Here is a 15,726-nt window from a genome sequence, read left to right on the forward strand (position 1 = left end):
TCATTCATTTTAAGTAAACGTGTCCAAATCAAGCGCGCAAAGGCGTAGTACCAGTTGGCCCGTGGACTGTTACTTCTAAGCACAGTTTATTGTAGAACATAAGGAACAGAGGCTTGGAGAGAAAGCGGTTTGCCCAAGATAAAACAGTGTGTGGAAGTTGATGGCACCAAGTCAACAGATAATCACATCTAATCTGTATTCGATTTGGGGTTGGCCATAGAAGCACATGATAAGCCTATTTTTATCAATTTCTTGCCTTCGTAGGACCTTGGTGACGTCATTCGAAGGGAAGCACGGCAGTGTGCGGTACTGGGTGAAGGCCAAACTCCACCGGCCCTGGGCCACCGTCAAGAAGGCCAAAAAAGACTTCACCGTCATCGAACCCATCGACGTCAACACGCCCGCCCTACTGGTGAGTCTGCGGGCAACCCCCGGGGTGGACCATCACTGAGGGAGGTGTAGGGGGGGCGGACATATCCTCACACAGTAGAATTTTCTCGCCCTCCCATTTGTAACTAGACTTGTATAGTCATTTCTCCTCGTTTCTATAGGGCACAGGATTTGTTGATCTTGCTCTTAATTTAACAATACCATGGTCATAAACTTGACTGTTGTGCCCAAAAGCTCACATCAAGTTGGGTACATTTCATTTGGCAATACATAGAGCCTAATTTTCGCACTGATGGCTACTAAATTTGTTTCATAGGCCACTGAATAGTTGGGGCATTGTAAATTTACCTACCTTATTTAGTCCAATCTTTGCTAACTGGAGTGAAACTTAAAGCCCATTCTCTTCTCTCCAGGCCCCACAAGCCGGTACGAAGGAGAAGAACGCCCGCGCCTGGTACTGCAGCCTCGGACAGGTGTCCGTCACCGCCAAGATCGACCGGAAAGGCTACACTCCAGGTAACTTGAGGGACATCACTGATCGCATTCAAGACTGCCTTTTTCTCCCTTATTAGACTTAAGTGCCTCAAAAGCTTTATTCAAAGACCAGCCTTGTCCTTCAGGACAGAGATTAGGTGGGCAATACCAAAATAATCTCTTAGCTCATTTTAATGAAATTTAATTTGGTGGTTTTCTACTGTTTCGCCATTTTATGCTTTTCTAGTGTCAGGAAAATGTGTTAAGTGCTCCCAGTTTTGCAGACAACAAAACTGAGGAATGCTAAGGCGACACATTGCCCAGGATCACACAAGTAGTTCAAGTGATGTAAAAATTAGAAGCTAAGTTTATTGGATTCACAAACAACAAGCCCTCATCAAGCCCGTAGTGCAAGCCTCCAGTTTCTGCATTTAAGCTAACATCTCGCTGCATGTGTCAGCTTTGCAAACTGCGCCCAGTGTCACATGACTGTCCTCAAAGCACTATAAAAGGCAGTCATAACTGCTTAATAGCAAAACACATCTGCTCTTGAAGGCCTGGAATCAACATAGCTTTTATTTCTCCTCCAGGTGAAGTAATCCCGATATTTGCTGAAATCGATAACGCCACGTCCCGTGCCGTGGTACCAAAGGCGGCCATTATCCAAACGCAAACCTTTATCGCACGGGGAACCATGAAGCAGAAGAAAACTGTGGTGGCCACCATGGCTGGAGACCCGGTGGGTGCTGGAAAGAGGGAGACGTGGCACGGAAGAGCACTGAAGGTCCCACCCCTTGGCCCGTCCATTACGCAGTGCCGAATCATCCGTGTCGAGTATACTTTAAAGGTGAGAGGTCGCCACTACATGGAGGAATAGAGAAAGGAGCTTCATATGGGAATTCAAAGAAGGCTTAGCGTAACTGGGCTGTGAGGCTTTCCAAATCTGAGCACAGCTGTGGTGCAAGGTTTTATTACATTTCTTTCTTTATTTTAGACTTCCAGGAAAAATTATATTTTGCCATTTAGCACTCCCTTTCCTGTGAAACTATGAGTGCTTTTAAGGTTGTTTGTTACACTCTGCCTCCATCTTGTGGACATTTAAAGCCATACCATAAGGCACCTTTTTCGAGTGGCCTTAATTAAGACAAATGCTACATTAATCTAATGTTGCACTCCCTTTACAAAACACAGAATTGTGCCAGGGTGCAGTAAGAGTTTATTGGAACACAACTAACTCAAAACTGATGGTATGAGTAAATCCTATTGCTTTTTTCAAGTGGTTGATATGAGGTTTACCATTTTACTGCTTATTTGATTATATTAATGTGCGTGGTGTCATTTTTATTCAAAGCCGTCCTTCCCTCTTGTGTCTTAGGTGTGCGTCGACATTCCCGGCACATCAAAGCTACTGCTGGAGCTTCCGCTGGTCATCGGGACGATCCCGTTGCATCCCTTCGGGAGCCGAACATCCAGTGTCAGTAGCCAGTACAGCGTCAATCTCGACTGGCTGCGACTCACCATCCCGGAGCAGCCTGAGCGTAAGTATCCAATAGGATGGTCTGTAAATGCTCTGCTCTGTCGATTTGTAGCGCCAACATGGAAGAGTGCCGTCTTCTGGGTAAAGTGGGGATTGTTGAGGGTGAGGAGATAAATGTAAAGCTATGAGCGTTGAGGGTAAGTGGTCAGTCGGGGACATGTTTGTGTTGTATAGACCTGGCAAGATATGGGGTGGATGATTAAGTTAAAAAATTGATCCTTTCTGGAGAATTTTCTGGAAGAAGCAATGTGTGATGATACAAGAAGCATCATGTGATTGAGGACTTCTGGCTACCCTTATGTTATCTTCCATATCCATTGGTGTCTTTATAATAAACCAAAGCCAGATATCTTCCTCATTGTGAAGGTGGTCCATGGAACAGTTGAGTGTTACTGGCGGTAGAGTGTATCGCAGGGCCAGTAGTCATTGGCACGCCTGCGCCACGTGGTCTTTACCGGAGGGTTGCAACAGATAGTCAGTGTAGGAAGTGCTGCTCCTGCAGGTGTCTGGTGCCCCACTCTGTGGAAGGTGAGCCCCCTTGTCTGACCTATATTTTGTTTTGTTTTTCAGCTCCTCCTGAATATTCCGCCATTGTGTCCGACGATGACTCAGAGCACAGGTTGTCCCCACCGCTCCACAGCGACTTCGATGGCCTCCTGGAGGGCCCATTCTATGCTTACATCCAAGAGTTCCGGAACCGCCCGCCGCCCCTGTACTCTGTGGTGAGTGACTCTCTCAAAATGGCACTCGTCAACCGTGAAGAATAAACTGAATTGACCCATAGGGCAGAAATGTGGTAACGCTGAACTTTGATGCCTGATTCCCCACTTGGTTAACTGTTTGATCCTGGGCAAATCACTTACTATCTCATGCTCAATTACCCCATATTTCCCAAAAATTGCATTGATGAAACCCACTGTATGCGAGACTTCTAAATAGGGTGGGCATCTGGAGATATTTGCCCTGAGCTCCTCGCCCAAGCTACAAAATTAATTTATATAGCAGATAATTAGAAAAACCTGGTCGAGTTATTAATGACGAGGCAGCCTATGGGACCTCATCACTTCTATTTGAAGGAAAAGCCACGGTGCGGCTTTGTAAAAACATTTTGAGCGGGTCCCATAAAAGCTTCTGACAAGCCAGTACTCCAGAGCAGAGTACTAAAAACTTACTGGACACTAACCTGTTGAACAATATCTTCTCAAAGCAACATAAAACCTATATTTTGCATGTTTCAGAATGGTCACCCTACATTTCCCAGATCTATAGCTAATATTGCATGCCTGAAAATAGCCCACACAAGGCGAGCCTGAACAAGAGGCCGGAGGAGAAAGTGCCTCGCGAGCCAACATAAACTGGGCGTTAAATAAGGCCGCATGACTTGCCATTTTTGATGATATATCTGCGGCTTGAGTACCTACTGCAGAAATATACGAGCTACTTCGAATTCAAGATTTAGGCCGCCCACCACGTTTTCATTTGGAGCTATCTCTTTTATTCGAAATAGACTGAAAAATCTAGTTTTTTGTGGTACTTACATAACCACCCTATGTGCAGCATTAGTATAGGGTGATTTAACTCAGAGTTAAACCCAACACCTCCAACCTACCTAGATCTGTGGCCTACACAAAGTTATCAGTGGCGCTGACGCAAGCAGGCACACCCGCTAAAGACACCGATAGTGTGCCAATGGAAACAAAAGGTGTTCCCAGAGTAGGAGCTGTGTGCCAGTAACTTGTAGCCTACCAGCCTCCTCTTGTACTTTCTCAGAACTGAAAGTCTTACAAGTAACTGGGTTGGGTCTGTGCTTTGTAAGGGCTTCAGATGGGCCGTACTTCACCTGGACCGCCACCAAAACAAACAAGAGGGTGGGGGAGTTCAGATCTGAATTTTGAGAAATTAATTTCGCAACAGGAACTTTATCCAACGTCTCCTCTTGTTACTTTTCAGGTTGACCCAAACCCGGTAGACAGCATGAGGCCCCGCTGCATGACATGTTGAAGGAAGCGATTGCAAGACGCTGTTGTGCTACAATCGAAAACCCAACTTGGGATGAAGTCTCCGGATTTTCCACCCTGGTGGAACTGAAGACGTTTTGCTCGGCAACGGTGTCCCACCGCGATGGACAAGGTGTGAACTTAGTTGTCCAGTGTCGCGTGGGGTGTTCACCGTCCGGCCCGGGCACTCGAGGACTAGTGTTGGTGCCTGGTGTCCTGCGAGCCTTGCTACTCCTGGGATCGAAGCATTCACAGGGGGTTGGTAACCCCGACCGCTATGCGCTGTGTACCTTTTCACGAGACTAGCTATTGACGCAAGAAGCAGTGTTGAAGTAGCGCCATTGTAGTCTTGGACGTTAACAGAGTGGTCTTAATATAACGGCGAGCGGAGTGTGGAAAGCGCTTCGTAGAGAAGAGATGGGGTTGGAGTGTGTCTTCAACATCCATGTGTGATATATCGAAGTCAAGAGACTATGAAAAATTCAGACACAATCTTGTGTGTCCTCAAGCCAAAAAAAAACCCTGTTCACTGTGACCGAATGCGCAAAACTCACATTTTGCGTCCTCAGATGACATATTACGATACATTTCACTCCACTTGTCAACCACTCTTTTTTTTCTCTCCCTGCCCTGCATTCTAGAATGTGAAAGAAAGACTGCAAGTCTGTTGTTGGTTTCTAGGGAAGGGGGCTTTCCCTGCACTCTAGAATGTGAAAGAAAGACTGCAAGTCTGTTGTTGGTTTCTAGGAATGGGTGCTGTCCAATGAGGGAGGCCACAGTAAGTTGGAACTGCAGTATTTTGTTTGTGTTTGGTGCTAGACCAAGGCTGCATTCGCTCTATGATGTAATAACTGGCAAGAGCATAGAAAGCACGCGCACAGAGGCAAACCACCTCTGCTCACCCGGCGCAATCTAATGCTTCTGCCAGCCACGGTGTTGTTGAAATGATCGTAAAGTGTTAAAATAGATGTAATGTATGAAATCTAGTTGGCATCAAAAGTGAATTCACGCGCCTGGTCCCTATGTATGTTTACGATGGCGTGAGAATAATGCAATGAAATAGCTGGTACCAAAGGGAAGCTACCCATTTATTGGAATACATAAATACTTGAGGGGTGCCTTAGATATGTTTGAAAGTACTGTCCTTAGAGGAGACCTGCACGTTTGAAAAGTGGTGCTTCACAAACCTTGCACTTCTCATGACTTTTCACATTTGTGCTTTGATGTTTATTGGGCCTTAAAAAAAGAAAAAATATATAATCTGGGAGTTTTTCCACAATATCCTTCCGAATGTGCATTCCAGTATCAGAGTTGTGCCAAAAATGTAGATTATCTTTTCTTGGATGGCTTGCAGAGTCCTGTGTTTTACATATACCTTCTGTCACGCCAGCAGTACACAGGCAGCGTGGAGAAAGTCTGCCTACATATAAAGGGTCAACAGGCCTTAAAGCAATACCAAAGGGAAGGAAATGGCATTGGCCAGTGCTTATTTGCATACTTTTACAATACTTTTGTTACTCTGTTGTAAAATTGTTGAAAAAGTACTTTTTGTCATGTGAAAAATAAAAAGGATATATTTTGTATATTTAAGAGGGCGTCGCCGCCAGCAGCGCTTGGCTTTTCTTGGAAGGGTCTAGATTCCATTTCCCCGGTGGGTGCATCAGAAACACTTGTTGGCAAATTTCGAGCAGCCTCGCCAAGACGAGACAAATCCGTAGATAGTGTAGAATCCCTCACCATACCGCTAGAAGAAGTGTGGTGGGAAATGTCAGCTTGGGCGTCAGAAATGGGAACCACACTGTCCTTTATGGACTGGAACCTGCCAACCCCCCTCCTCCCCCAACCCCAGCACCTTGAGACCCTTATGGGTGAGTAGTCGCGCTTAACAAACAAACACCTGACTTGATTTATCCCAGCACCTTCTCCCCGTAACAGAACAGAAACTTGACTTGTTTTAACTACTTTGACCGGCAATGAAAGAATTGATTCCCCTTTCACAACCCTGGATGGTTTCTTGATCAAAACCTGACCATTCACATTAATTTCAATGTTCTTCACATCCTTCCTGCAATCGTAAAGTCGCTTTTGTACGTTTTGTTTCCGCATCACTCTCTCGCTCCAGGACCTGTCCAGGGCCACCGTGGCCACGGCGGGCACCGGGCATTGCCCTGGTGGGCCGGAGGTGTGGGGGCTGGTTTGGTGCCTGCGGGGCTGCTTTTCTTACGGGGGCAGCTTTGCAGCAGTGCTGCAATATAGCCCCCCTGTATGAAAAGCGGGAGCGGTGCTTTTTGGTTGCACCCCTGCTCCCGAGGCCGGTCGAGGAGCAACCTGCCAGGGCTGGTTGCTGTTCCCAGTCCGGCCCGGGCCTGACTTTATTATTCACCTCAAATTATTCTCCGCTGTTCACACAGACACTTTGCAATCTAGCATTCTGCAGTCACCCTGGTATGAACTCCGTTTTAACCTCTTCCTCATAGCTCACCAGCAGCAGAATGCAGATTAGTCAAATATGCCCACACCTTATCTTCCAGAAATTTGGACACATCCATGTGAGCAGACAGAGCTGTTTGAATACCTTCCTTAAGCATGCGATTAGCCCTTTCTACCAGGCCTTTGGAAGAGGGGCTGCATAAGACAACCTGCAAATGCCCTACGTCCAGTCTAGTCATACATTCTTTCATTTGCTTCGACACAAAATGCGTACCATTGTCCGTTACTATGTATTGCGGGGAACCCTCACTGGGAAATACTTTTTCTAAAAAATGAATAGCAGTCTTGGTATTAGGAGATTCGACAAACGAATCGTAAATCCACGTAGAAAACTAGTCAAGTAACACAACGTAGAATCTCTTCTCGGCTGGCAGTAAACTGAAGGGACTTGAGAAGCCCAGAGCAACTTTAGACCAAGGGCCTATGGGCAGTGGCACTGGAAATAGAGGTTTGCAAGCTGTTTTCTAGGGTTTGTCAAAAACTATACATTACAGACATTCTCCAATGAATACAGAAACGTCTTTGTCTTTACCGGGCCACCCAAAAAACTCTCTTCACCTTTTGCAAGTTGCTGAAATCCCCAGATGTACAAAACAATTGAGCGAGAAATGGGAATTGTCATCAAAATGGAGAGAAATACTCCTAGTCCCCTTGAAAAAACTTTGAACAAACAAAAGAAGGAGTACATCCGGGAGACGGATCGAAGTCTCCAAATGCTTTTATTTCTCTTGCCTTGTGCACCTTTCCCAGCATTTTGGAGACTTCGATCCGTCTCCCGGATGTACGCCTCCTTTTGTTGGTTTAATGAAATCCCCAGATGACCATCATGTGCCAAACTGGCTATACGTTCACGTAAACTTGAAGGAGGCACAAACAAACCCTTCCTTAACCCCTTCCCTGCTCATGACGGAGCCGCTCCGTCATGAGCCACGGTTGCCGTGTGCTCATGACGGAACGGTTCCGTCATGACACGCCCGTTGGCGGCCGCTCCGCCTACATGGCGCTGTTTCCCCGCCTGTGCGGGGGGACAACGCAACTGGGCGGAGTCATGACGGAACCGTTCCGTCATGAGCACAGCTCAACCGTGGCTCATGACGGAGCGGCTCCGTCATGAGCACAGCGCCACCGCGCTGCCCCCCGCACCCCCCAGCACCGCGGCGGAATTCCCGCCGTGGTGAAAGGGTTAAACAAATCGGATTCTCACATGACAATGTAGACAATATTTGTCAAAAATCTGTAAATTAGCCTAACGGTTAGGGCGCTCGACCTCGGACCTGGGGGAACTGGGTTCGAGTCTCGGTAATGACGCTGAACATCTTGTGATTCTGGGCAAATCACTTAATCTCCCTGTGCCTAACAAACAATGAATGTGTGTCCTCATGTTACGTAACTGGTGCTATGTAAAGCGCTCTGATACCTGATTAGATTCGGGTCAAGTTCGCGCTATATAAAAAAACTGCAAAAAAATAAAATTAAAAAAAATAAACTCCTCTGATAAACGTTTTTCAGATGGATTGGTGAACCTACTCTGATGTAGTGAAACACTTTTGGCAAAACTCCATCATTTGCTGTTGCTGTCACTCACTCACTCTCAGATATAACTCGATAGCACCCGTTTCTTATCCTTGCCACCTGTTAAGGCATCAGATATTGGCAAAGGCAAATATGACCAATAATCAGCGTAAAAGTTCTTTCCCCCTTGTATGTATTTTACAGTCGTGTCATATTCTTGCAGTGTAGACCAGCCGCACCAATCGTGCCGACGCTTTGCCTATACCATTGACACTTAAGAGATGCACTAAAGGTTTATGGTCAGTATAAACAGGGCTTTAAGTGGGTCTCACCGGTACTGAGCACCGGCAGTTTAATAAAGGGGGGCTCGGAACGGGTCTCTATCGGGCTCTGTTTTGTGCCCTGGCACAGGTGGAGTGCAGTGACAGCAGGCACATCCATTCACACTGCTCACTTCTCACTAGTGGAAAAGTTACGGCACAACATCATGCCAGGGAGAGTTGTAGGAGAAGGGAAATCCTTTAAAGAGAGTCATTGTCTCTCTGGATTTCCCTTCTCTTTTTGAAATTCAGGAGCAGCAACATTGTCGTGGTGTCACCAGGGCTTTAAGTGGAAACTTTTTCAATATTATATACTAGCCATGGTGGCTGATTATTTATCTTATGCAACTAACAATCATTGACAAAGCCAATAGTCCTGACTTGTTGTAGGTATGATGTTTCTTGTTGTATCATATATCTTGATCCGGTGACCAAAACAGCAAAATACAAGTCGGGTAGCACACTATGCTTAGCACAGATTTTTAGCTTAAGTGTCTTAAGCCACGCCCTTAATTGCATTGGCCACGCCCCTTTGAGAGACCCCCCAGTTTTTTCATCCCAATTAAAGCCCTGAGTATAGACATCAAAAGATGGTCCCTAAAACTATGACTTACATTTTTCTACTGCCCAAACACATGCTAATGCCTCACACTCAATTGTGCTGTAGACTGCTTCCGATTCCTTTAATATTTTGGAAGCGAAAGCAATGGTAATTTCTTTACCACCAACCCACCGACCAAAAACCGCTCCAACCCCTTTGCGACTGGCATGAACCGTGATACAGGATCTACCCCATGTAACATATGGCCTCAATGCCGGAACGTGCAACACCAATCATGGGGTGTTGTAAGGCAGAGAAAAACACAATCAGTGTATACATTATTTGGTTAAAAAAAAAAATCTGCCCCCCCCCCCCCAAAAAAGAAATTGGGCAACGCAGGCAGTCATGTCAATAGGCTGCATTTAAGAAATATTTGGATGTTTGTGGCACCTGTGATTCATCTTTTTGTGCATTCAGGGAATGTAAGGGTATAGTAGTGTCAAGATAGCTATGCTGGATAATGTGCCTACTGCAGAGCGCACTCAGTAATGTACATATCGTTGAGTTGTAGGTTACTTAAGGAAACTCAGTGGGTAATGTTTTCCTTTTTGCATAAATACTTGAAGTATGTACGGACTCTGTAAGCTTCTTTCTGCACCACAAAGTAAAGGTGCTCGCGACCTGGGAGGCGCGAGTTCACAGCGCGCAGGCCTTTTCTGAATATTTTGGTGTCCGAGGATATTGAAACGGGTTCCTTTGAAAGTAGTAAGCACGGATTAGTAAGTGGTATATAAGTGTGTGTAGTGGGGTAATTACACCCACCCTCATATACACTTGTCACTCCTATAGAACATGCCTAGAAGTACATCACTCCCTTTTAATTACACTTAAGTAATTTGAATTATTTTGGGAATTTTGAGTTACACCTGTTACGCGAAATTCTTGAACCTATATCACTTATGTATGCCACGTAATTATGTCATGTTACCTGCAGAATTGTAGCAAAGAGCAGGAGAAGAAACTGAGCGACCAGAACGCGAGCGGCTTTCGCTCGTGGTACTTGAGTTTTTGGCACATATTTGTTTGCATGGAAGACATGTTGCGCTAAAATACAGCACTTAAGGCCGGATTCACATTTTTGCCTTTTTATTTTTTTACTCTATTGTGTTTAAATTTCATGCAAATAAGCATGAGTTGCTGATTGCCCTTTATGTGAGGCATTTGTAGCAGCTGTGATACAAAGCAAAATAGAGCCCTCCTTTATCCCTCACAGGCTGCTGCTGTGCAGAGTTGCAGACCGAAGCACAGTGATGGTGCAGCACCAGTACATAAGTGTCAGGGCGTCAGCTTATGACACTGGGACACGAGCAGGACCCTTCCCTCAAGCAGGCCTGTACCGCGGCGGCCATCTTAAGCAGAGTGGCGGGAAGCGCGATCCGGGCGGTTCCCACTCTACTCCAGCCTGTATCTGAACACGTTCATATGTATCAATTTCTAAGCTACTCTTTACGAAATAATGAACGCAAGTCTGAAAGGTTCACCTGTCAAAATGTTCAAAAACGTGTTTGCTATTAGTTTGGGAATTTCAAGCCTTTATTTACATATTTTGCGGTGCTAAATAAAAGGACCATGCATCGTGGTTCACCTCCGGCGAGAGATGTCCGTCTCTTTACCTGGGAAGCGTGGTTTGGTACATTAAGATTCCAGATGCGTTTACGATACAGGACAGCAGATGGCGCTCGAGAGTTACATTCCCGCAGCGCTTTAGGTCTGTCAACTCTCTGCCAGTTTGTATCCCGTCGTTTAGAATCCCCTGGGCCGGCTCCGCATCTCATGCTTGCTGGGTCGATACAATTATTACATTATGTTGGATACGTGGACAAAAACAGGTTGAGTGCCAAGGGACATTGCTGCCGCCCTGCCAGCCAGCAGTGATACTTCAGGGTATTATGCTTAGTTCCCCGGACCAGGGCAGTACGAATCTTTTTATCTTTTTTCCCCCCGTGTGCTTATTTCCTGTGTGTGTTTTTTCTGTGTTCGGCGTTGTATATGAAACGGTGCTCCATTTCTCATGTGTTATGAATCAGCTTTTTTCCTGGTGACATTAGGAGGCTGGGCAGAGCTAAATGTTGAAAGCCGTGCGTGATGTTGAACATTGAGAGCTACCCATGTGCATTATTTGGGGCGGGGCTGCTGTGGATGTTGTCTAGTGGAAGAAGAAGAACCCCTCACTGCTGGCTGCTGTCTTTACTGCGCCTGTACTCTCTGTGAGCTAAACGTGCACCATGCCTGCTTACACCGTGCCTGTTCTTGGAGTGTGTGAGGGAATCCTGCCAGCCGGCCTGTATGTTGTGTCAAGGAAGCCTAGAGTGCACCTTTCCTTTGTGTGGGGGTACTTATGTATATGAATCAATAAAAGGTGACTCCATCAGTCGATTCCACCACAGGGATGGAGGTGGGCTGCTTGGTCCTAGTTCCTTACCAGCGGACAGATTGAAGGACCAAGCTGGCGTAAGTGAGATCTGGACTGAGAGGCCAACCCACGAGAGAGAGATTCAAGAAGTCTTTATAAAAGAGTTGGAATCTCTTAAAGGGTACATTCAAGGAGGGGACTGACCCTAAACTCATCAATGTGTCCATCATGGTCCGTGGCGTAGGCTTGGTGTCATTCGGCCCCCAGGCAAGCAATGAAAATGGGCTCCAGGGACAGTAATAAAATCAAGATATAATTGGGGCGCAGTGGTCCAATCACAGTTCTGGATCTTGCTGTCATCGTACCTGCTACACTATTAACAGATGCACGGCTGCTTGCAGATCTCAAAGTCTCCCTTTCAACTTGTCTTTCCTTCTCTTCTCCCTATCTCCATCACTCTGTCATCTCCTTCCTCTCTTTCAAATTAACCTCATTCACCCCTTCCTCTCTGCCTTTTCCCCCCTCTTCCGTCTCTTACTTTTCCTTGTCTATTTCCTGCCTTCTATCCCCAAATCCTTATTCCGGACACTTCCTTTTGTCTTTGCTCTCCCCATTTGCTCATAGTTACCTTGTTTCTCTTTCCCTCTGTTTTTCTCCCATGCTGTTACATTTACCTCTTCTGCCGTTCTCTCTTTCACCTTTTCTTTTTCTTTCATCTCTTTCCTCTCCTATATTTCTTCATTATCATCTACTCTTTCTATGCTATTTCCTCTCCTACCTACTCTGAAGAGGGTACACAAAGCTCAGCCACATGCATACTCTGTGTTTGAAACATTTGGAGAAGGCAGCTTCTAATAAATGATGCTGGAGCAGGACAGAATGTGGCCCACCTCTCTCTGGTTCCCGGTGCACTGCGCCGGCAGCACCGCTGGTAGCTATGCTTCTGATCATGGTCACTGAATAAATCATGAAAGTTTTAGGAAAACTTGAGGAGATTGAAATTATTGAGGAAGTGAAAGTCACGGAGTGGTTGCCACCTACAATAGTAGCAGGAAAAGAGAATGGATATTCCAGGCTATTTATGGACCTAAGAGCAGTGAGTGTTTGAATGTTGATGATTACCCGCCACCCAACATCACAGGGACTTTATCCATGCAAAGAGGTACAAAGTATATTACATCCCTAGATTTGAGCTCTGCTTACTACTAGGTGAGATTGCATTCCAAATTATAAGAGTTGACAGCATTTATCATGCCATTTGGAAAGAGCAAATTCTTAAAAATGCTGTTTGGGTTTCTTTCATACGCCATGTACATAAACCTGGCGAGAATAAGAAAGCATTACTGGAGTGAACATATATCAGGAGGATCTGCTGGTTTATGGAGTTAGTCAATGGTTGAGTGAGGTTTTGAAAAGAATAAAGTAAAGTTGCTTTATTGTTATAGCAGGGAATGCAGATTTAATCGTAAGGCGGTAGAGTATCTCAGTCAAAGAATACCACAAAACAGGTTTGAACTGAAGGAAGAACTGGTTTGTGCTAAATCCTGTAAATAAGGCAGAGGCAGTCTTGCTCCTAGTGAAGGCAAAGGAATATAAAAAATATGTTGTACATTTCTGTAGAGAAGACCAAGAACAATAGAGGGCTACTAATAAAAGGTGTAGTTTTTCAGTGGAACAGGGAGTGGGAGCATGAGTAGAATTTAATAATTAAAAAAAAATGCAGGGAACTCCATGCCCGCAGAGTTTTGACCCGGGAGATGAGATGTGTAGAATAAATAAGTATATCATTGTGGTGCAAGACATGGTTACCAGGGGGCCGGAAAGCGGGGTGGTGAACGGCATTGAAACGTAAGAGGTTATAAAGTTTCGGGAGGAAATGTTCCCACCCAAGGTAAGGTTTTCTCAACCCTATGGTAATTGACAATGGGGTGCAGCAAGTGTTAAATGAAATGGAGGGCGTTCTTTATGAGGAGAAGGATAACACACAAGGAAACTGAGGTATATTTTCCAAAGGTTAACGGAATGATTAAGAGTTTTACTAAGGTAATGAAATGATCCATTAAAACAGCGAGTGCGAGTAGCAACTATTTGCAGAATAAGTTGAGTGACACTATTATTGTGCACAAATTGAATACTCTACCACTGAAGAAGAAGAAGAAGTCTTTATTGCTCAGTTACTTAAAACCATTGCAATTGTTAACATATAAAAACCATAAGTTAAATACAATTGGTATTTAAAAGATAAAATGACAGATATGTATATACAACAAGATTGGCTTCAAATAAAAAGAGTAGTTATAATGAATACAGAAAAAAAGAAAGATTGTATGTTTGATTTGCGCCTGGATGTTGGCCGGACTATGATATTTATAGCTGGGTCTGTTGGGGCATAACAGTCCCCTGCAGTGTTATTGTGTCCTATTTTACCGTTCAGATATCAGGCCATTACCCGTGTCAAGAGAAATGGTTCCTTATCAGTTTTGGGTTTCACTTCATTAGTTGGCGCCGGCCTGTTTTCGCCCTCTACCACTGGTGAAATACCCTTTGAATTGTTCAGAAACAGGAAGGCCAACTTGAGGATGTGCCTGTCATCAATCATTGAAAAATGGAACAAAACTATGAAGCGGTGCAGAGGATGTACTGTCGTGAAAGACCGAAGAAAGTAAGAAACTTGAGAGAAAAGCTAGATTTGATTGGAGGAGAACTGTGCAATTCACCAAAGTGCAAGTAGGTGAATTGGCGAGGATCAGAAACCCTAGGTTGAAAGGGAACAGCTCCAAGTATTCTGAACCTCTTATGGTTATCAAGATTTTTCGCAATGCCATTAAAATGGAGAATTATAACATTTGGAACTTTAACAGGGTGGGAAAGATCTCACTTATGAAGTTTTTCGAGAACGCAAAAGTGGCGGGTGAACAAATGATGAGACGTGAAAGTAAAAACAAATTAGGAAAAACTATGAGTGAGATGAGAAGTGAAGGAATGGGTGAGTTATCAAAACTCCAGAGCTTCCAAAAGACTATATGGTCTCACTTTTGTCACAGGTTTGTCCCACTCTCTGGACCCGACAATTACTAAAGCCTGCAGGCTTCCGTATCCAGCGATGCAGCTTTGTATCTGAAGCTAGAGCCTTTAAGATCCCTGTATCCTGAGATACATCTCTGCTGTCTAAGCTTGATCCTTTAACATCCTTGTACCCTCAGATAAAACCTTGCTGTCTGAAAACTGAGCCTGTAAGGTCTCTATATTCTGTGATATAGCTCTGCTGTCTGAAACTTGAGCCTGTGAGATCTCGATGACCCAAGATGTAGCTCTGCTGTCTGAAACTTGAGCCTGTAAGGTCTCTATATTCTGTGGTATAGCTCTGTTGTCTGAAACTTGAGCCTGTGAGGTCTCTATAACCTGGGATATAGCTCGATTGTCTGAAACTTTAGCCTGTAATTTCTCTATAACCTGGGATATAGCTCTGCTTTCTGAAACTTGAGCCTGTGAGATCTCTATAACCCAAGATATAGTTCTGCCGTCTGAAACTTGAGCCTGTGAGATCTCTATAACCCAAGATATAGCTCAGCTGTCTTAAACTTGAGCCTGTGAGATCTCTATAACCCGAGATATAGCTTTGAAACTTGAGCCTGTGAGATCTCTATAACCTGAGATATAGCTCTGCTGTCTGAAACTTGAGCCTTTGAGATCTCTATAAACCGAGATATAGATCTGCTGTCTGAAACTTGAGCCTGTGAGATCTCTATAACCCGAGATATAGCTCAGCTGTCTGAAACTTGAGCCTGTGAGATCTCTATAACCCGAGATATAGATCTGCTGTCTGAAACTTGAGCCCGTGAGATCTCTATAACCCAAGACAGAGCTCTGCTGTTTGAAACCCTTGTCTGTGAGACCCCTATACCCTGAGGAATAGCTGTGCTGCCAGGATCTTGATCCTGTAATATATCTGTAACCTGGGATATAGCTCTGCTGTCTGAAACTTGAGCCTGTGAGATCTCTATCACCTGAGATATATATAAATCTGCTGTCTGACACTTGAGCCTGTGAGG

At 44.9% G+C, this 15,726-nt stretch overlaps 2 protein-coding genes across 4 annotated transcripts in view; one reads left to right on the forward strand and one right to left on the reverse strand.

Moving 5' to 3' along the window:
• The window catches only part of LOC146772323 (arrestin domain-containing protein 2-like), an 89,620-nt gene extending 83,632 nt beyond the window's left edge, over positions 1–5,988 (forward strand). For both annotated transcript variants that reach the window (XM_085639276.1, XM_085639275.1), the window contains exons 3-8: positions 265–412; positions 804–906; positions 1,455–1,711; positions 2,240–2,402; positions 2,972–3,123; positions 4,352–5,988. In XM_085639276.1, coding sequence (XP_085495402.1) covers positions 265–412; positions 804–906; positions 1,455–1,711; positions 2,240–2,402; positions 2,972–3,123; positions 4,352–4,402 — 874 coding nt within the window. In that variant the 3' untranslated portion in view covers positions 4,403–5,988. The remainder of the gene's footprint in view (positions 1–264; positions 413–803; positions 907–1,454; positions 1,712–2,239; positions 2,403–2,971; positions 3,124–4,351) is intronic.
• Positions 1–15,726, reverse strand: part of PEX11G (peroxisomal biogenesis factor 11 gamma) — a 507,211-nt gene that overhangs the window by 175,793 nt on the left and 315,692 nt on the right. The window lies entirely within an intron of this gene.

This window comes from Triturus cristatus, chromosome 12 (genome assembly GCF_964204655.1).
Source record: "Triturus cristatus chromosome 12, aTriCri1.1, whole genome shotgun sequence".
NCBI lineage: Eukaryota > Metazoa > Chordata > Amphibia > Caudata > Salamandridae > Triturus > Triturus cristatus.